At 37.0% G+C, this 22,016-nt stretch overlaps 1 protein-coding gene across 1 annotated transcript in view; it reads left to right on the top strand.

The window, feature by feature from the left end:
• The window catches only part of adcy1a (adenylate cyclase 1a), a 105,472-nt gene that overhangs the window by 51,873 nt on the left and 31,583 nt on the right, over window positions 1-22,016 (top strand). Inside the window, exons 6-11 of the mRNA XM_066723019.1 lie at window positions 8,971-9,129; window positions 9,567-9,708; window positions 15,987-16,142; window positions 18,159-18,353; window positions 19,124-19,221; window positions 19,330-19,414. Of these exons, the coding sequence (XP_066579116.1) occupies window positions 8,971-9,129; window positions 9,567-9,708; window positions 15,987-16,142; window positions 18,159-18,353; window positions 19,124-19,221; window positions 19,330-19,414 (835 nt within the window). The remainder of the gene's footprint in view (window positions 1-8,970; window positions 9,130-9,566; window positions 9,709-15,986; window positions 16,143-18,158; window positions 18,354-19,123; window positions 19,222-19,329; window positions 19,415-22,016) is intronic.

Below are 22,016 nucleotides of genomic sequence, written 5' to 3'. Positions count from 1 at the left end.
TCTAAAAAAGGGCCCAGTACGAAGTCACCCCACGTGTACAGTGCGCCACCAAGTGCTGAGGCACTGGGATGCATGCAGATGTGTAGGCCATGGCAACAGTTTCAACAATTCAATGGGATAGGTGTTGTTTAGACAACACTTGTCAGCGTATCATAGGAGACTAACAATTGGTCTGTGTGATGAGCCTCTTGGTACAGTCCATATCGCACTGCCATGCCCACACCGAAGAGAAGGCAAAGTCATGGAAGGGGGAGATCACTTTTAGGAAGGTTAGACTGTCGCATGACCCTGGAGCTGCCATCTGCAAAGCGGTCACACGAAGGGTGCACTGAAAATGTGTGCAGCTAGCTCCTGCATTTTGCAGACACGATGGCCAGCAAAAACAGTCTTTAAGGAAACCAGCTTGAGTGAGGCAGTACCTCCAGCACTACATCAAGGCGTGGATGGGGATCTGCTCTCATTTAACAGCTCCTGCAGAAACTGCAATATTACAGCCATAGGGCAGGTGACAGGGTCATGTCCTCTGTCCAGACATCTGAAAACTCTTCCAGTGGTAAGAGTACTGCAATCTTGTGTATCGAGCTCTCGCCAACTGGATGGTGGCCACAATGGCATCAGACAGTCCTAGCGCTGTGGGCCAGACCCAGAGCGTCAGTAAGCCTGGGTTCGGGGGCCACGACACAGTCTGAGCTTGAGGCAGAAGAGTTTTTTCCATCAATTACATTACCAATGTCTTTAGAGTTCATCAGTCCTGTATATACTCATAGATTAACATACATTTGTAGAAAATGTTATGTATTGATTGCAGTTTCAAAGTTCGTATCGCCAAACCATTTAAAATGAAAAATGAAATGAAAATCAATAATGAAACTTAATTAACATCATTAATTTACATGGGACTATATATATATAGTGTGAATCTATTTGAATCACTGATTTGTACTGATTTGGTGAGTATAATTAGCCTTCAAAATAAATTTTGTCACCAGGTTATTATGATTTATTTATTTTGCAGATGCCTTTAGCCAAGGTTTACAATTGAATCTATATTTATTAGTATATACACAACAATATATTATACAAGTGTTTATGTAAAGATACAAACAGTAACATTGGACAACAAGTAATTGAACAGCCATGCAGGGTAGAGATATGTTAAGTTTTGTACAAAATGTAATAGATAAGATATAGATAATACAAATTAAAACAGTGAAATGATTGAGATTATAAACAGTAAAAAACACTAAAATCTCAACAGTAAAGAACATATTATAAATAGTAGCTATATTTTTCTTTAATTGTGGTTGTATGTTCCTATGGAGCCATGCTTCTCAATACAAACAAATCTGCTGTGCATGTATGCAAAATCAGAAAATAGTACGATTATGTGAACATTCAGGTCATATGAAACCGCATATGAACAATTGCAACTGTGGTGGCAAACTCTGCTGGCTCTGTGTACGATTCTTTCATTTCTCATCAGTCAGTCAAAAGAAAGTGCAAATATCAGTGTAGTCTGGCTCTGTATTTGTGCATCTTTTTTTTTTTACATAACATTTATCAGTATGTTGGCATCAAACAAACATGTATAAAGTATGTCTGATTTACAGATATATATATATATATATATACATTCTTAGAAAACCTTTGCAATGTCAAAATAAAGTCTGGCACCTTCCTCCCAGTGAATAAATGACTTAGATGTATGCCTTACATGGCTGTTTCTATGTGTGTAATACAAATGTGGAGCATGACATGAAACACATGACACAGCCTAAATGTTACCCCAGCAATCTCTAAAAGCACTTTTGAAAAGATTACAGTCGAATTTCCTTCATTTATTTATTGTATTTTATTTTATTACTAGGCAGATCAAAATATCTCCTACAAATGACAGCCTAATGCATATTGCCACAATTTGGCTATACAGAATAAATCTTCTTACATTCCTCTTTAAAACCATTACTCCATCTATCTTATCTAATCAAGCCTCCTGGATAATAATAATAAAAAACTTAATCACTTAAACAGCACTTAATAAACACCTACCAAGTAACAACATAGTGTGAATGACAACTGATTAAGATTAAATTTCATAAAACAAGAAAGACAACATGCCAAATCAAATCATGTCAAAATTGTACAGCTGTGCATGAATCATTCCAGAGTAATAAATATGATTCTCATGTATTTTTTCAATATACAAATCAACAAAAACACAGGTTTATTCAAAGGTTTACTACAAAGACATGAGAAGCTACAATGTAGGCTACAGTTCTGAAAAGTAGGGTGTGATCAATATGTCATCTCCATAAACACAATAGTATCTGGCAATTAACTATTTCCTCAGTACTCTCAAAGAATGATCACATCCTACATTTAAATCATTAACTTAGAGAAACACAATTCATTACAGGACGAGATCATGTGGTTGGCAATTGACAGGGTTACAAGTGCTATATAACTGCTGGAAAAGGAGCAGGGCTGATATTAAACTGATCAGCCATGAAACATTATTGAAAAGGAAAGCGAATCATAATTAACTTGTTCCTGGAAATGCACTGGAGTCGTGTCCTTCTATAGCCATTAACCTGCATTCACAGTATGTGTTGCTATGGAAGACTGCTTTAATTCAGAATCGTGACACTCTGTAGACAATTGCAAAGACAATCTAGTGCGTTCCTCTGAGGATGCGTGTGTTAATCCTCCAGGGAAAAACATCTAAACAAGGGGAAGAGTTTCTTCATTACCATATGAATGATATGTTGTGTCTCTAAACTGCTTAACGGGATTTCTAAACGTGATTTAATATGCAAGAATTCTCTTTTCTAGCAAAGATAATAATACTACTAATAATTAGTAGTTGTAGTAGGTGTACAAATATAACGTAAACCACTTTATTTTAAAGATGTTTTTAATGTCTGGCTGTTGATTGTACAAACTGTCTGAGACTCTTCTCATGTTCTAGATATCTCAATTATTGCATGTTAAGGGTATAAGTAGGGGGTTCAGTCATCATTCACCACTGGCTTTTCTGTATGCAAAATATATCTTCTATATTAGGTTATTGTTTTGTAGTACAATACAAAAAAAATCACTTTTGTGGGGGGTACATTTGTGCCCTTCTTATTGAATATGACAGTTGCAGAGTACTTAAATCTCTCTGTGCTCGTCTCCAGTGCCTGAATCCTTCCTTTCAGGAGGATGTTCAGATTTCTAGTGTCTTTTGAAGTTGGTTTCTTATGCATGGAGCTTTGCATAGAGACAGAAGGAGAGAGATGAAGAAAAGTCTTTAAAATCCAAAATACTCTTGGTATTGTACCTTATCTCCTTAAACCACACATAGGAGCTGAGACACAGAAAGAGGAAGGTTAGAACATAGCTTGTTTTCAAATGGTGTGTTATATAAGAAGAAAGGATAAAATATGCTATTTATAATTTCAAAAGCAAATCTCTAAAACTGCTTAAGGGTGGAGTTTCATTACTAGGTCCCTGCAAAATAATTGGGTTTCCCCTCAACTTGGCAGCTTTATGGGAGGCTCTTTCAAAATATAGGGGTCCGTGCCTTTGAAATGACCGGAGGACGCCTGTACCAAAGCCTTGTCGGAATATCAGTGTACATTTTGCATAGCCACGAAGCTCTGGCCTCTGATAAGCTGTGTGCTTATCAACATACAGGCATTCAGCACACTAGTACAATTTAAAGGGCAAAAGGGGTGGAATAAGCAAACCATGAAGTTAAAACAGGGAGGGATGAAAAAACAGCCACTCCAAAACGGCATTCATCAATCTTTGTAAACTGTGTCAGCTCATGTAGAAAAAGGCAAATATTCATCTTTTTTTTGGCACCAAGGCTAATTCAGAAAAACTAGTATTTGCTCACGTCTGAAAAACACTGGAAGTTCTTATATGTCTGATGCAGCAGCTCAAGCTACAAACATAAATATTCAATGTTTTTTTGTTCTTGTTCTTTAAAATCTGAAATGCTCAATAGCAATGAGGGATTCAAATATATATATATAATTAAGGATAAGTGGTGTTCATGAAATATTACAAATGAACTATGAGGAGCCGTTCAATTCAAAATTAACAGAAAAAAATAAATCATATACCAAAATGGATATATCATATACCAAGGTGGATATATCATATACCAGAAAAAATAATTAATATACCAGAATGGATATATCATATACCAAAATGGATATATCATATATCAGAAAAAGAAAATCATTTACCAAAGTGGATATATCATATAGCAGAAAAACTAAAAATCATATATCAAAATGGATATATCATATACCAAAGTGGATATTTCACATAGCAGGAAAAAAAAAAATTGTATACCAAAGTGGATATATTATATACCAGAACAAATATTTCACATAGCAGAGAAAAATATATATACCAAAGTCACGTGGTGTAGATGCTGGGTTGTGGCTTCACAAATGCTTTGCTGCATACCTCGGTTGTAACGAATGGTTATTTCAGTCAAAGTTGCTCTTCTATCAGCTTGAATCAGTCGGCCCATTCTCCTCTGACCTCTAGCATCAACAAGGCATTTTCGCCCACAGGACTGCCGCATACTGGATGTTTTTCCCTTTTCACACCATTCTTTGTAAACCCTAGAAATGGTTGTGCGTGAAAATCCCAGTAACTGAGCAGATTGTGAAATACTCAGACCGGCCCGTCTGGCACCAACAACCATGCCACGCTCAAAATTGCTTAAATCACCTTTCTTTCCCATTCAGACATTCAGTTTGGAGTTCAGGAGATTGTCTTGACCAGGACCACACCCCTAAATGCATTGAAGCAACTGCCATGTGATTGGTTGGTTAGATAATAGCATTAATGAGAAATTGAACAGGTGTTCCTAATAATCCTTTAGGTGAGTGTATGTATATTAATATATATGTACAGTCAGCGATAATGATCCTCTCCTGCTCATTATTGATCGATGTGTCCGTCACATGTCCAACCCAGCATCTGCACCACGTGACTTTTGTATATATTTTTCTCTGCTATGTGAAATATCTTTTCTGGTATATGATATATCCACTTTGGTATATGATTTTATTTTCCTGCTATGTGAAATATCCACTCTGGTATATGATTATTAGTTTTTTTGCTATATGATATATCCACTTTGGTATATTAATTATTTTTTTCTACTATATGATATATCCACTTTGGTATATGATATATCCATTTTGGTATATGATTTATTTTTTCTGTTAATTTTGAATTGAACAGCCCCTCATAATGAACACCCTCACTTCACACAAATATGTTTTTTAAATGTCAGTATTTATCCACTATTACAGATGCTTTAAATATTTTCAGTTTTTAGAATGTAAGGTAATATAACTTACATTAAAAAAAAAGTTGAACGCAGCTGTGAATTCAGACTTTTTTCTTGGCTCAGTTCACCTCACAGGAAACTCTCATTAACTGTATATTCATCTCAGTGATCTTTTTACATCCAGCCAAAAGTAAATACTTTTCCCCCCATAAACCATTAATTTGATTAATTGATTAGCATAAAAAGGACTTACTGTAGTATAGGCAGAGAAGTATTTCTCTGTATTTAGCAAAGATACATATAGTTGTAATTAGAGTCTACCAAAGACAGCTGCAGGATTATCAAGTTGATACAGAAAACAATTAGGGCTAAATGTATCAGAAATATCATTTTTTATGTAATTGTGGACCGATTATCTCACTGTTTTGGTTGTACCTTTTGGGAAAGTGCTATGCAGTTCTGATTTCAACAAGAGAAACTGTACAACAAAACCGCTACTGCAAATTACTCAATTCTTAACAACATACAGGGGGGAATAAGTTAATATCTGTTCTGTCTACTAATTTAGAAAGGAACGACTCTTAGCCTATATACACTCAGCCGGAATGCGATTGTGAGGTCACCTTTTGCTCTTAATAGGGTTCATCTACACATAGATTTAAGTTAACAAGGACAGTGACAACCACAAAACTGAATCCCCATTTGAAACAAGTTTCAAGAACCATTTTTCTAAAACAGTTTGCTAATTGTACTTGTGTATATCAGCTGCACTACCATGACTGTAGGAGGTGTGTAGTGGATTGCCATACAAGTAACAATGTCATACTTTACAGAGAATGCCAATACACTGGGGAAAGTCCCATGCACTTACAAAGCCAGTCACAATCTGTTGAACCTAATAATGCATTTTTGGCAGTTGTACATATAGTTGAACCAGATGCCCAATGACAGCTGCACAGAACTGACACACAGATGGACTGCTGACCTGCCTACACCAAAAACGTGTCAAATTGTCCTAAACCTAATTTATGTCTCCCTTCTTTTCGTTCATAGTTTATACTGGACACACATGCACATGTTATCATGAAAAAGAGAACGTATTTTGGAGCTTTTAAACTGCAGATGTTTTACTTACAAATGTATTGAATGCCTGGAAACCTATTTACAGAAATAAAATCCAATGCACCATCTACTGTGTAAGGCTTGGAAAAAAAGTAGCTTTAGGGGGGGAAAGAACTGTGTCTAGTGTTGCTTAAAATTGCATTTGATTGCTTTCAGCACAGCTATCAAAACAATAATGGCCAAAAGAATAAAATACGCCCCCACGTTGCTTTTGTCTCTGAAATAAAACTAACTGCATTTCAGCAAATAACAATAAACTGTAGCAGCTAAATTTAAATGCTAAGAAAGGTACAATAAAAAGTCGATTTGATTACATGAACCTTTATTTTTCTTGTTAGTCAAAGTAAAAGCATCCGCTTGATGCACAAGTAAATAAACTAATTAAATACAAATTCACATTATTAGCTAAAGAACTGTTTTGTGCACAGGACTTCTTCACAAAATATCTGTTTCACATGAATGTACTATACTGCATGTTAGTGGTATTTGTTTTTGTGATCTGTGATGGCTTAACAGTTCAATCACATTTTTGCATTTAACCTGGACAATCAAATCTAGAAGGAACTAACACTTAATTTCTGTCTGAGACACAACAATCTTGATGGTCATCAGGCCTTTAGAACAGTTATTTTCACGTCCTCAAATGCTGCACTGTGTTAATGGTCTCAACACTGACATTCTCCTTTCTCGACAGGCATGGTGATCATTAAATCAGACAGATTTGAGATCCTCAGCTATGCAAATATTTAATATGAAAGAAAAAACTATTTGTATTTCACTTTCTTTGCCTCTGTATTATGAACACACCCACATGTTCTGACAAACTGAAGAAGCTCTTTCTTCATCCCATGGGTTTCCAAAACACTTTACAAGTAAGAATGGTCTTATTTCAACACTTAAGTGTAGAACCCTCTGGGGGTTTCTGGAAGCAATTCTTCACCAGCTAGCTACATAGCAGAGAAGTGAGGAATTACTTAATTAACTAGATATGGGGAACTGTATAAAATCCAAGTATAGAATCCCTTATCTGCTATTTAGCCGGGACACCAAAGCTAGAACTCTTTACAGTGGCATCTTTAAAGACCACTAGTAGTCTGGACCTGCACTGAATCTACAATATGGCACCTCTGATAGCACAGTGCCCCCTATCAGCATACTGGAGCACTGCATTTGTAGTCTAGAGGGAAGAATATCTCCTACTGGTTCAACCAACACTACATCTAGCAGGAACCTTATTTCCCATAGAGGGCTTACTAACCAGGCTCAGCTTTGCCAAGGTACTGACATCTGACAAGCTCAGGTTACACTGTGTTGCATTGCCTGATGTCACAAGCTTACTTTACTTTAGCTCAGTGATAGATTTACTATAAGAAGTCATACCATACTAGATTAATAAAACTATAAAAAAAACATTTAATATTTTACCACAGCTTCCAGTAATACTGTAAGTAGTGAACTTGAATTATAATAGCCAGTATGGCTCTTACAACTGGTGTTCCATGAAGTCTTTTAGCAGTTTACAGTCTTTTGGCTCTGGGCTGATTTGGGAATTCTCCCACAGCCGAAGTCAATAAGAGTACCCTAGCATCTGTCACCCCACACAGCTTCCTCTGTCCAACAACATCGTGTATGCAGCTTCCAAGAATGAAGCACCCGGACAAATATGGGCACAGTTCTGCTTGTTCCCTGTGACAGACACTTGATACATTGTATGTCTCTATCATATCATTCCACAGGCAGGTGTCTGGCATGCATCTGGAGTGAATTCCTCTCACCGTGCAAATTCTGTTCCCAAGTATCACATCACTCTTTCTCCAGCTTTACACTTGCAAAAGATATATTGGATTAACGCTGATTTGGTGTGGTTTCCATACTAGACTTGGCAGCCATGCAACACAAGCATTTTGCAAGTCATTGTCCTGAAACCCAAACAAGTCAAATTTAATTGGCTGCTTGTCCCTGTGCCACAAACTCATGTTGGCAGGCTTCAGCATTAACGGGAAGAATGCAAACGAGAATATTTGTGCTTTTTGTTCCATTGCATTTCCTGCCTTATCTGTATTAACTTGTGGAGTCGAAATGGGATGGGCATGAAAATCCAGAGTCAGCATTTATGACAATTATATAATGCCCTGACATTTTCACTGTAGTTATTATTTCAGTAGTTTCACAACACCGATTTGTGTTGGGGAGGGGGAATGTGATTTTATATGATTTTGGCTTATTCTCTTGGCTACGGGAATTACGGTCTGGACTGTCAAACCTCCCCTCCCCTTATTGGGACTGAGCCAAGGAACTGCTGCAGATGCGGTCGGTGATAGGGGAGGGATGTAAGAGAATGAAGCACTGTTTTTTTTTTTAAGCGTACGATAATATCGGAGTTGTTTACTCCCAAAATGTATGTATAAATTCCACAAGTGCTTGATGAGAGTTTTTGTCTGATTTTTGCCCAGAGGATGTGCCCGTTAAATGCAAAATTAACAAGCATTGAGGCAGTAAACTTTGATTAACTGACCATGAATACTGTCCATGTTTGTTTTGTCCAGGTCAGTGGCCGAAGCCACAGAGGTGGATTTGAACATGCGAGTTGGCCTCCACACAGGCAGGGTGCTCTGTGGGGTTCTTGGGCTCCGTAAGTGGCAATACGATGTCTGGTCCAACGATGTAACATTGGCCAATGTAATGGAAGCTGGTGGATTACCTGGGTAAGTGTTTGCTTTGAGAGTACTCACATCTAGTGCACCACACTTGCATTTTGTCATTTTGACAGTCTGTGCCAAATGTAATCATAATATAATAAGCAGCTTTAATATGCCTACAATTAAACCTATCAGAATGTTTTATATACATAAAAACTCATCTGAAACAGAGAAAACATTGAACAAAAACATAGCAACATTATGGAAACAAACGTAACGAGGATCATCCAAATTGGTACTGCTAATTAAATAAAGCATTCAAAGTTGCCCTATCAAATGCTTTCGCTTACAACAGGACATCAAACATATTTTCTTTCTAACACTGATCTAAAGCATGGTAGAACTGTATCAACGTGCACAGTGTGCTTCTGCCATTACATAATCTAGGCTTAAAAGAAAAAATGCTGCACTGAAGGATTTGCTCTTCTTTCTCCTCCTCACAGGAAGGTTCATATCACAAAGACTACTCTCGAGTGCCTCAATGGAGACTACGAAGTTGAGCCTGGGTATGGCCATGAGAGAAATACTTTTCTTCAGAAACACAATATTGAAACCTTTTTTATTGTGCCATCCCATCGACGCAAGGTGAGAAATACAGCCACCTAAGTTTACTACCATAGTTAATCAATTGGTACAAGACTGTAGGAGACAGGAATACTTTATTTTATTGGGCCAATAGCACACACACACACAAAAATAAACATCATCTGTCACCTATTTACCAGTCTAGTTTTCAGTTTTCCCTTAAATGTGAAATCATTTTAAGTTATATTGCTTCATTTGTATCTCAATATCTAGAAGTGGCAATTACAGAATTTGAAATTAAGAAAACCAATGAAGAGTTAGTGGTCCTTATGCTGGATATTTGATTATCTATGTGACTTTCCAAGTGATTATATTCTTCTCTAGAGCAACAGCCCTTACTCTGCTCCACAGCAACAACAGAACCGCCAACACAGCCAATCGAGCGGCTCCAGCACATGACAGAAACAACACCTAGGAGTGTCTGGAAGGGCCTGAGGGCTGGGTCTAACATATCTGGTGGAAGAGAAAAACTTTCAATAATTAACTACTATTTTTTTGTGATAATTTGTTAACACAGTTACCTGTGTGACTTAATAACAAAACAGTTCTGCTCAGTGACAACTTTGCATATAATTAAAGAATGTAAAAGTCAGGCTCCACGGTGCGAAAATATCTATTAAAATATTCACACACGATCTGAACAAAGATGGAAACTGGAATGCAAGTGCTAAGATTTATTGTAGGTGTTGTTGTTGGGTAGCAAACCTGAAGGCTGGATGAAATAGGGCACAGCTCTAGTTGGGTAGCTGAAGTTCTTCATTTTGCACTATTATCCATCTTATGCTTTTCAGAGTTTCTTTCTCATCCATTTCTAAGGAATTGTACACACTCTTAAGTCAATGAACTTAACGATTGTGAAACTAAGCCTCTAGTTTTAACTTTACTGTCACTTTGTAGTTTTTAACATTCAGGACTGTGATGCGCTTCTTTATTTAAATTATCATTGTCATTCTGTTTCACTCGGTGCAAATAGGACCAGTATATTTCAATATTGATTTTATTTAGTCATTTCCCCCAGTTCTCTATACAGATGTAATTTGCAGATCTGGAGTAAAGCAAGACGGAAAGCTTTCATCTTAAAATAGTATTTGCATTTTAATCTTGTCTATTTGCCTCCACCTGACAGGTCTGATAATTTCATTAGGTTTTCTTCCTTTCAATAACTCTCAGAAGCTTTTTAAAGGCCCAGGTGTCTGTATAGAATGCATTTATGCTGTTAATAGTGAATCCTCAAAAGGGAGGCTTGCAACAAAAACATCATTTTTAATTCATGGTGTGATCTTTCAACTGTAGCATACTTCAGTCATTGTAAGAGGGACTTTCAAGCTTGTCATTTTTCATGGAGCGTATTTATTCCTGCAGCTGTCAATGAATGCTATATATATAGACATACACAAACATTTATGACATAAAGTAACAATGGGCTTTAAATAGCAGTGGAATATAACTGAAAGTACATAACAAAACATTTATTTTCTCAACAGTGTATCATAATGAAAAATGGAGTGTAAATAATTTAGTTGATGACATGATTATGTAGTTAACATCCTCTCAGTTTAAGTGGATTGGGTCCTACTTCGGTGGTTCATACTCTCATGAGAGCAATTTCAGTGATATCCAAAAAAAAAAGGGAAATATGTCAAGGGTTTTTCATAAGTGGTCATTATGGTTCTCATATGAATGTAGTAATACACTCTGAAGTCAGCTTCAAATAGAAACATTCACTGCTATTGTAGCTACACTGCAGCTAGCCGCGCTAGGAAATTAATTTGAATGAGCTCACAGCATTCGCATTCTGACACATGAGAGGCTTTTATTCTCTTGCTTCACCCCCGACATGCCTCTCTCCACTGCTAACTAAAACCCACGAGTTTACCCCAAAACAACAAGGAAGCTTAAAATATCTGGACAAAGGGGCGAGAGCAAATCTTAACTTTGACCTACCCGAGAAGTGACTCCAAACAACACATTAATCCCCAATAGAGTACATATCTGTAATCATTTACATAAACATATATTTTCTGTTTCTTAATTTCTCTGTCCTTTCCATTACATAAGAAGAAGAATTTAGTTGAAAAGCAAATAGTAAGGTTCTGCAAATAATGATCTTCTTCATCACCAAGTAATGTTTCACCTGCTCTTGTCTTTGTTCACATCCTGATGACCTTCACAATTTTAAGTAAAATGCAGTTATTTTCAAAATGTCAGTGTGCATTTGTGCAGGGGGCATGTCCTCAAGGCTGCTGTCTATGTGATGTCACTAACAGCTGATGAAGGAACTACAAGCCTACCCATTGCAGCAACATTGAAGTAGCATCCGAAATATAGATAACATTTTTCAAGCCTTGTCAGAATGTTAACAATAAAAAATATTCATTGACATTTGGAGTAAAATAGTGTAATTGTATATCTGCTGGGATCCTGATATTTGGGGCTGCTTTACAGAATTATCATCTTTTGAAAAACAACAGAATCACTGTGATGAATTCAAAGTTGGAGAATATGCTGTTTAGGGATGAACTGAAATGGGCAATACATATATAAATACATTGAACAACACCTGCTGCTGACAAAGCTTTTATTAGTTCGTATCAGAACTTTGGAAAAAAAAGTTTTATTGTGATTTACCAGAACAAGAAAGTGCTACTAGCAAAGAGGAGAGCAGTATACAGACAGGTGACAAATTAAAGGAAAACCTGATTAAATGAGTGGAGGAACATAATGAATGTTGATGCCTCCAAACAGGTGAACTGCATGATACAATTAAGCAATTAACATCCTATCATGCTCTGTGGCATGTATAAAAATGCTGATCAGGCCCAGTTGACCTTGATTTTGGATCAAGATGGAAAGAGGAAAGGATCTAAGTGACTTTGAAAGAGGGGTCATTATTGGGGCACCATAGACATTGGTCTACAGAGGTGTGGAAAAAGTGATATGGTCAGATATCATCCTTCACCATATTCACGACAAGTGGGCGAGTGCATGTGTGGGACACCAAGAGAACAGTACAGACCTGACTGCTGGACCCCTACAGTGAGGGGGTCCGGAGGCTGTGTTATGCTGTGGGGGCATTTTCCTGGCAGGTTTGGGTCCACTTGTCCCCTTAGAGGGAAACATGCAAATCATTACAAAGTTATTCTGAGTGATCACCTTTATCCTATGGTGACACATTTCTATCCTGATGGGAGTGGTCTCTTCCAGGATGACAATGCCCCATCCACAGGCCACGAGGGCTCACTGAATGGTGTGATGAGTATGAAAATGATGTGAATCATATGCTATGGCCTTCGCAGTCACCAGATCTCAACCCAATTGAACACCTATGGGAGATTTTGGACCAACGTGTTAAGGCCGATTTATACTTCTGTGTAGGTACGCGTATGCGTCTCTGCGTAGCGACGCAGAGCAGGGGTTTGTGGGTAAGCGTAGCCCACAGAGGCCCACAGACGCGCTGACGTCACTCCTCCGAGATCAACAGTGTCTCTGCGTCCTGCTCGTCAGGCAGCGCTGATTGTCTGAGCAGGATATTCTAAGAGCCGCGGCCAGTTTTTGTCCCTCAAACTGCACATTTCGTTAATATAATTCACATTTCGTGAACATAATTCACATTTGATCCCATGAAATTCCCACGTATTTTGTGCTTTGTAATTTTGGACGAAAGGTAAAATGTACTTTGCTTTCTGTGGACGGAATGAACAATTAGCATCAGGATCAAACAGTGACTGATCAAGGCATTGATCCAGAGACCCAGGTTTACAACATGATCAGGACTGAATTCCAAAGGAAAGTTAGAAACTTTCAGATCAGACGAGCGCTATATCAGGTGCAAATCTAATCAATAAATAATTATAATAATATATGATGTGTACAGAATCGCGTGTTTCACCAATCAACATGATTAAAAATCTTTCACAAATACTAATTTGATTACAAAGCCCATATTGTCGGCTATATTTATTATATTATTCAGTGGGCTATAGCCTATCGCATAAACTGCGGGTCTGGCGGTTGGAGAAGAACGTATTTACAGATCATTAATTTTGAGGAGTTTTAAAAGCAGAAATGCCATAGATGTATCTAATTCAAATATGTAGTAACATATAAGAACAGATATGCAGGAGAAATTCACATACGCAGAGATGTGTGTATGTATGTTCTAGTGTTAAGTGTCTAGCCAACTATAGCAAACAATAGAGATCTGCACATACAGGATGCAATTTGTATTTGTGTGTGCGTGTAGTTTATGTAATAATAATAAAATAACATGTCATTAACAGTATGTGTTAATTTACATCCATACAATCATAGGTGCACCATAGAAATCGGGTTTAATTTCTGCAGATGGCGATGTGTTAATGCGACACTGCCCCCTATGGACACGGCTCTCTTATGTGCAGGTATGTTGGCAGACAGCAGTGCGACCATCTGCGCACGACGCCCACGCATGTACGCAGAGACGCAGATGCAGAAGTATAAACCAGCCTTAGACAGCGCTCTCCACCATCATCATCAAAACCCCAAATGAGGGAATATCTCTTGGAAGAATGGTGTTCATCCCTCCAGTAGAGTCCAGAGACTCGTAGAATCTGTGCCAAGAGCATTGAAGCTGTTCTGGTGGCACATGGTGCCAAACACCTTACTGATACACTTTATTTTATACACTTATACTTTAATTTGTCACCCGTCTGTATATAGGTGTGAGAAGATGTTTTGAGCAGGGGGTGTTGCCCACCAAAAGTAAAATCATGATGTCATTGCCATTTTTAATTATTAGTTGCTTCATCAATTTGTTTGTTTGTGTATGTATTTTGCAGGGAGGGGCTTCAGAATAAATAGTTGTTTAATACACATACACCAACCACACACACGAATCATGGTCACAAAATGATGCGAGAAAACGATCAATAGCCTACTACTACTACTACTACTACTACTACTACACAACTAGTCTGCAAGAAGAGGATTATAGTTAGTCAACCCAAAACGCCCATTCGCAACAAGGAATAAACAAAAATGCACATGCACACACCTCAACAGACAGTGCAGAATAAGTCAAGATACTGGATACATCAAAAACAAGGTATCTTTCACTTCCAAAGATAAAATGTGTAACTGAATAGCTTGCTTGCAAACAGAACGATAAAGATGGCTATTCGTATTGATGGCTACAGTCGACCCTATCTATCTAATCAGCTTGACATAGCAAAGTCTAAAAATCAACAACACATTAAAAAACATTCTGCAGGCGGCATGTCAAAACATGCCTTTCCTACAACTACAAAGGCTTCCGGTTTGCATTAATGATGAATCGCCTGATGAGAGGTTGAATATCCAATTTGTCCACAAAGCATGACAGCGTTGTGTGTCCTCTCTGCTAAAGTGGCTTCTGTGATATTATTTTTGTTGTTTTCAATGTTGTTGATGCTCTCCTCACATGCAATTAGCAGCGTTTTTTGTCTTTTTGGTGTTCGAAAAAAGTCAGATCTTCGCTTCTGCCTATTTCCATTTTGCATGACAACTGTATGTGAGCACCAGCTTTGTGCTCGCTCTCTCACGCCAGCAACCACGGCGCTAATTGGCTGTTAAACGGAATAGGCTATGTATTCCCCTCAACCAATCACAATAAACTATTATTCTAACCTCCATTTTCCCTCCCAATTCAACCAATTGCGATCCTATGGCATATGGCATATGAATAATACAATATTATGTTAACTGATAGTACCATGGCTTTACAAACAGGATACTTATTCTGAAGTTGGTAAATGTAAGTGTTGAGAAATGTCATAGGGGTGGGGGGTTGTGGATTTCAATCATATTCAATGGCCTAATCAAAAAATATATTTCTCTTATCAATTTTATTTTATATCATTTAAAAATATAGCCCAATCCCTTTGTGCAGGGATTTTGTCACAGTTCAATATAAATTCTCACAGTTCTGATCTTTTATAATAGTCATGGCTGTCTTCATGAAGACCACAACATGCATTTCACCATTCAAATAAGATCATATTGACTTCAGATTGCATCCCAGGGACTGATATTAGTTTGGAAGTATTGATTATCATAAGTAAACAGAATGAACAGTTTATACCATTAGAAATGTGTGTTGTGTACAGTTGTATATTACACAGTAGGTAAAATGAAATATGAGTTAAAACAGGTCTGTATGCCTTTTTTTTTACCTAGGTCTGGAAATACCTAGAAATCAAATTATTCTAAATCTATTAAATATTATCTGTATCTTTAATTCCCCCTTTATTTTGTGTTGACAGATATTCCCTGGATTAATCCTTTCTGATATAAAACCTGCTAAAAGGATGAAATTCAAAACTGTTTGCTACTTACTAGTCCAGCTCATGCATTGCAGAAAGATGTTCAAAGCTGAGATTCCCTTTTCAAACGTCATGACCTGTGAAGATGATGACAAGGTAAGACACATGAATGAAGATATTGAAATGCTTCCCTCCACTTATGACTCTATCTGTGTGTATGTACGTTTCCTTTTTTCAGCCAGCAATCTGTGGAGTAATGTGGTAAAGCAGTTGCACTTATATTTTGTGTCCCAAAGCTTATGGTCTGAAATCCTGCCACGGCTTACATTGTAATCTGGCTCACAGATTTAAAACCAACCACCCATCTTTTAAGGACTGACAAGATGCCAGTGGTTATGGGTAGAAGTGAATTAAACTGATATCATAGTTAACTTTGAAAATGCTCCTAACAAATCAGTTATTGTAATTTCTGTTATGGTGAGCTCTTACTGCAATCTGTTATTTTACTCATTTTCTAATTAAGGTTGTGTATATTGTGACGCTTTTGTCTCATGTATGGTACTGTTAAGTTGATGACACCCAGTCAGAATATTCAGTTTGCTAGGCTTAGATCATTTTGCATCCTTCCTTTTCTCTGTATATAGAGAATTTGAAGCAATGCTCGATACCTTCGGTCACCATTTAATTTACTATATTCATGTTGTCTCTGTCCTTGCCAGAAGGTAAGGGGAAGCAAAGATAAAACTAAAAATCAATTAAGTAGAAAGGCTCCTGAAATAGTTTGTGCACAAGAATGAAAGGAAGGATGAAGAATCGGAGAGAAAGGGAAATCATAACATGAGTTAAGCATACAGTGTGTCATCTGTTTGTTCAACTGTATAAGTAGCCTTTTAGTTTATTAACAGTTATTGATTCATACATTTACTGTCATACATTTATGGTCATGGTAGTTTTAATATCATGATCTGGGAGGAGATGGTTGAAAAAAAAAACATATACCTCTGCCTTTCTGTAAAACTATTTTATGGCAATACATTGATTTTAACCTTATAGAAAAATATATTTATCTCCTGGTGATATCGGCTGGAGAAGGTATTGTCTGTTTTTGTTTGCTTCAGTGCTCTGATCTACCATGGTGAGTTCTTTTGTGGGTTTTTTTTTTTGTCAGTATCAATGTCATATACAAAGATTCAGATAACACCCCAATACTTTAATATGGTTAGTGTTTTTGATAGGTTTGTATGGATCTAGGAACAGTCAGCTTCCTAGCTATTAGTGTAGTGTTGTCAGAGCTCCTGACATTTCAGAAGGATAGCATAGGTCCTAAAAGTCCAGCACCAGTCTAATACTTTCATTTATCCATTAACCTTTAGTTACTCCAGTTTGAGAATGTGGTATTATTTAAAATAAACAACCTTTATATATGTTTGTCAATGCTAATGCAATGATTTTCTCTGCATTGAGAGGGATAGAAGGTGTTTAATTATCCAATAAGAAGACAGCTTTTCCAGATGTAGGAATATTAGATTTGCACATGCAGCCCTTGTTCTCTGTAAGACGAAACACTGTCACAGGGTTCATCTCCTATGATGTAAAAGCTCAGAGATATCCCACATGTCTGGTGGCAGTGTCCCATAATTAGGGCACTGCATTTATCTCAACCTGTTTCCATGAACTGTAATTCATTTGCTATCCTACAGGTGTCTCTATAGGCAATGCAGTCTGTAGCTAAGCAAGAGCTTATAAATAAATGAACAAATTAAGCTCTGAATAACCAGACAAAAAAAAAAAAAAAAAAAAGCTGCTGTAATGTCACCAAAGCTTTTTGTTTTTGTGTCACAAAAGCTTACAAAGCATTACTTTTATTGTTGATACTGACAAAGCATATAGCTAATAAAGCAATACAAGCTGGTACATTTATAAAAGTCTTTACCATAATTATCAGTATCATGGCATGTTTATCCATGACTTATTGAAAATCACGACTAAAGGCGCTACAATGATAATAACAAGAATATAAATGAGATATCATTTCACAAATGTGGTGTGATGGCGAGTTTGATATAAATCTTTAGAGTTTGGAAAATATCAGATAACTAGCAGAACAAAAAGTCATTGTTAATATCTACAAGTTTTATTCACAGCATTTTGTTTTTCACTTTCTGCTTCCAGAGAAGGGCGCTCAGAACTGCTTCTGAAAAGTTAAGGAATCGTACATCCTTTTCCACTAATGTAATACACAACACGCCCGGCACCAGAGTAAACAGGTATATCGGCCGCCTAATTGAAGCTCGACAGACTGAGTCAGAAATGGCAGATTTACATTTCATCACATTAATGTACAAACGTGCTGAGCGGGAGCAGAAAGTAAGTGAATTTTTGTGTTGAATTGTCCACTCTTTCTTTGTCTAGCTATGCACGTCTCAGTATTGTTTTGTGTTAATTTACGTATGGAAGCCAAAGTCTCTAATATGTGCATGAATGTTTCACAGTGAATAATCTGTTATAAATAAATAATGACCGACTAACCCTGTCTGTGATTATTTAACTTCCAGTAATAGAGTACCCAACTAAAAGTGGGCCAAAAATTGTATGTAATAATGCTAATTTCCATGTTGTGTTTACATTCAAGACGTGTTATTGATTTTATTCTGGCCCTTTAGTTTGATGTTCATGAAGTCTGCATGGTGTGAGCTCTCTTTAATTCATTCGAAAGCAGAAAGGCAGTTTTGACTTCGCAGTGAGATCCACCCACATCAGCCTAATAATCTAAAGTTTATTTTCTGCCTCCACATTTCATCAAAATAGGAATAGCTGGCAAGATCTGGGTCATTTCAATTGTATGAGAGGGGTCAATCCTGTCACTGCGTTGCATAGGGAAGAGGGTTTAGCTGAGCTGAACCACGTGTGTGACAGTGTGTGTGTGTGTTTGTTTGTTTGTGTGTTTTAGTCTGTGGGGATGGGCAGTGTTAATAACTTAAATATGAGCAGACTTTGACATATATAAGAATAGAGCAATGTAACAGAATCAGACGTAATACTACAACATGCATGCTCTGAAATGTGTTCGATCTGTATAAAAGCAAATAAATAAACCAGACTGACCACGTGCTTTCCCTCTGTTTCTCTCTGTACAGTATCATCAGCTTCACGATGAGTACTTCACCAGTGCAGTAATTCTCTCACTCATTCTGGCTGCCTTATTTGGTCTTGTCTACCTTCTAATAATACCACAGTATGTATCACCTGTCATAAATATTTACTTCTCCATGTCTTCATACAGATTTGACTTTATTTAAATAATATAATTCACTAACTTCTTCCCCCTCTGTGCTTTCTCTAGGAGTACAATTGTTCTTGTCCTCTTGGTATTCTGCATATGCTTCCTTGTGGCCTGTATTATGTATCTGCATGTCACTAGAGTACAGGTAACCCTGTTTTATATTTATATACATGTATTCTTTATTCTAACCCTCTGAGTATGAATTTTGCCAACTAATCAATAAATTAGTGGTATTTGAGTGCCCATAACTACAAGTTTAGAATGACGGAAAACAAATGCTCTTCTTTATATTTTTTCCATGGTGTCACACGCTTTGTCATGACATTTTAATTGTAAGTAAGAGTAATGCATTCTATTAATGTTTAAAGTGTACAAGATGATTATTATGTATACCATTCAGAGACAGGTTTTCTTTTCATTAGTGGTAATTAATAATCTGCAGGTTCCATTTATATTGGTGGGAATATTTGGAGTCCGTGCCACTGTCTATTTGTAGATTATTCTTATTTGTAAGTGAACTTGTAATAACATAGACTCTCCCAGAAAAGACAAATTGGTTCTCAAAGGCTTAGCATGTATCATGACTGTGGTAAAATCAACATGAATACAGGAATAATATTTTTAAATGTTTTACTTTGGGTAAAAGTTCATTATTGAGTTTTTCTTTTCCTCAGAAATTACTTAAAATAGTGCCAATCACCTTGTCTAATATATCTCAATTTCCAAGAGAACCGAGGGTATGTAATTAGGTTTAATGTGTAATATTAGGGCCTACAAAGTAAATTGGTGTTTTCCAGGCAACTCAAACTTGACCTAAAATTAATTCTGTAAAACCATTTTTGGGTGATAATCCAAATACATCTTTTAAAGTTTTTTTGTTAAATCTAAAGCTTTCTACAACTTTGAATCACTTGAGTAAGCATTTCATTATTAGTAATAGGCCCCAACTTGTTGCCTCACCATTATAAAAAGCACTGTATCTTGTGAACGATTAAATCTCGGCAGTGCCATTTCTATTGCTGCGAGTACTATACAGAGCATTACAATATTAATGTGACAAAATAAACAGACAAAATATAATCATGACAAAGCACCATAATCATAATGGATCAGTCATACATATATCTTTATCCGACAGTCAAGGCCTGGGCATTGTAAAAGAGGCTAATAGTTATTGCATGAACATGAGAGTACAGTGGAGCAATTCCACAGTTCCGAGGGGTGCACAATTTGAAATGCCTTTTACAATTTTATTATAGTAGAAATAAGATTGCAGTTTATTGTAATGTTTTCTTTGAATAAAATATACATTTTGTTCAAACACAGAACAATGTATGCAAATCTCTAGGCTCTAGAACATAAACAGAAAGATAATTATTTAGCAACCTTCGAGGTACCAGATAAACACAGTTTTGCCGTTTTCTGGGTGCAAGGTTCTATCTGGAATACATCACAGAGACAATACTAAGCCCCTCTACATTCAAAATAGGACTTTGTCACACACTTGTCAAGAACGTGCAGTACTTTCCAGAACAAATGCAATTCAGCCTTGGGAGTATAACGGCTAAGATAATTGTCATCAATATGCAAAGTTGCAGTAAACCATCCTGATTATTTAGTAATTGACACAGAAATCTGTGACATTCCTTCACACAACCAGGCTGATCAAGGTTAATGCTCAATCATAATTCATTAACCTTCCTGCCAAGTTCTGACAGACAGCTTTTGGAGAGCCACAGCCAAGAGCTTCATTAGTATTGCAGATACGGACTTCTATAGATAGGACATTTTCAAGAAGACATTCAAAAATGCACTCTTGAAGTGACCTTTGATAGAGCAGGCCACATAGGTTGTCTTTCAATTTAGTAAAATCCATAGTTCCCTTAATATTGTGACTTGATGCCAATATTAAATCATGCTTCTGAACAGATGTCAGCGGCAGGCTTATTTTTTTCACGTCTATTTCAGAATTGATAAATATAACTTACCAATGAAAGGTATGTTTAACAATTCACCAGTTTTATCTTCTATAAGAAATAACAGGAGTGTCAGTAGTTAGAAAATCGTGCATCTACCTCCAGCAATTTGTGTGCAGTATCTTCTTTCTTTCACAGCATCAGAAGTTCTCATTATTTGTATAGTTAGTATTCTTTTTAAGAAGTGACAGTCAGGATTATCGCTTATATCTGCAAAATGGCAGCACAGAAATAAGGATCCATGCTGTTTTGCAGTAGAAATAGCAAACACACTGCTTTAAACTTCATATAACAGTGATCAGAGGTGCACCCATGCATCAAAACAGGGCCCCATAACACACACACAATCTGAAAGAAACACTTGAAACAGAGTGCTGCTGATCTACAGTTGTTAAAGATTAAAAGATGAATTGCGGGTACACGACTGAAACAGTTACAGCAGCACCAATGCACATATGAAGCTAAGTTATTAAGAACCAGTAACACAATAGTAGTGAGAACAGCAGATGGTGCTGGAAAAGAAAAGAACACAGTCATGCCTGACTTCTGTTTAGACTTGGCAGAAAGAGTCCCATATAAAAGCGATGGTGAGATACCGTGAATGTCTTGAGTATAATTCTCTCAGGCACAGGAGTTGCAGGCAGGCCAGCATCAGTCGCCGCATGGGCACACAGGGGTTCAGCAGACCAGAGAGGTAACCAGAATGAATATCTTTGAAGACTCTGCTGTTTAAGAGGAGAAGCTTGAATGTGACATGCCACCTAATGGGCA

Source organism: Amia ocellicauda, chromosome 2, assembly GCF_036373705.1.
Source record: "Amia ocellicauda isolate fAmiCal2 chromosome 2, fAmiCal2.hap1, whole genome shotgun sequence".
Classification (NCBI taxonomy): domain Eukaryota; kingdom Metazoa; phylum Chordata; class Actinopteri; order Amiiformes; family Amiidae; genus Amia; species Amia ocellicauda.
Note: the sequence above shows the minus strand (reverse complement) of the source record. Positions and strands in the feature narration are given on the sequence as shown.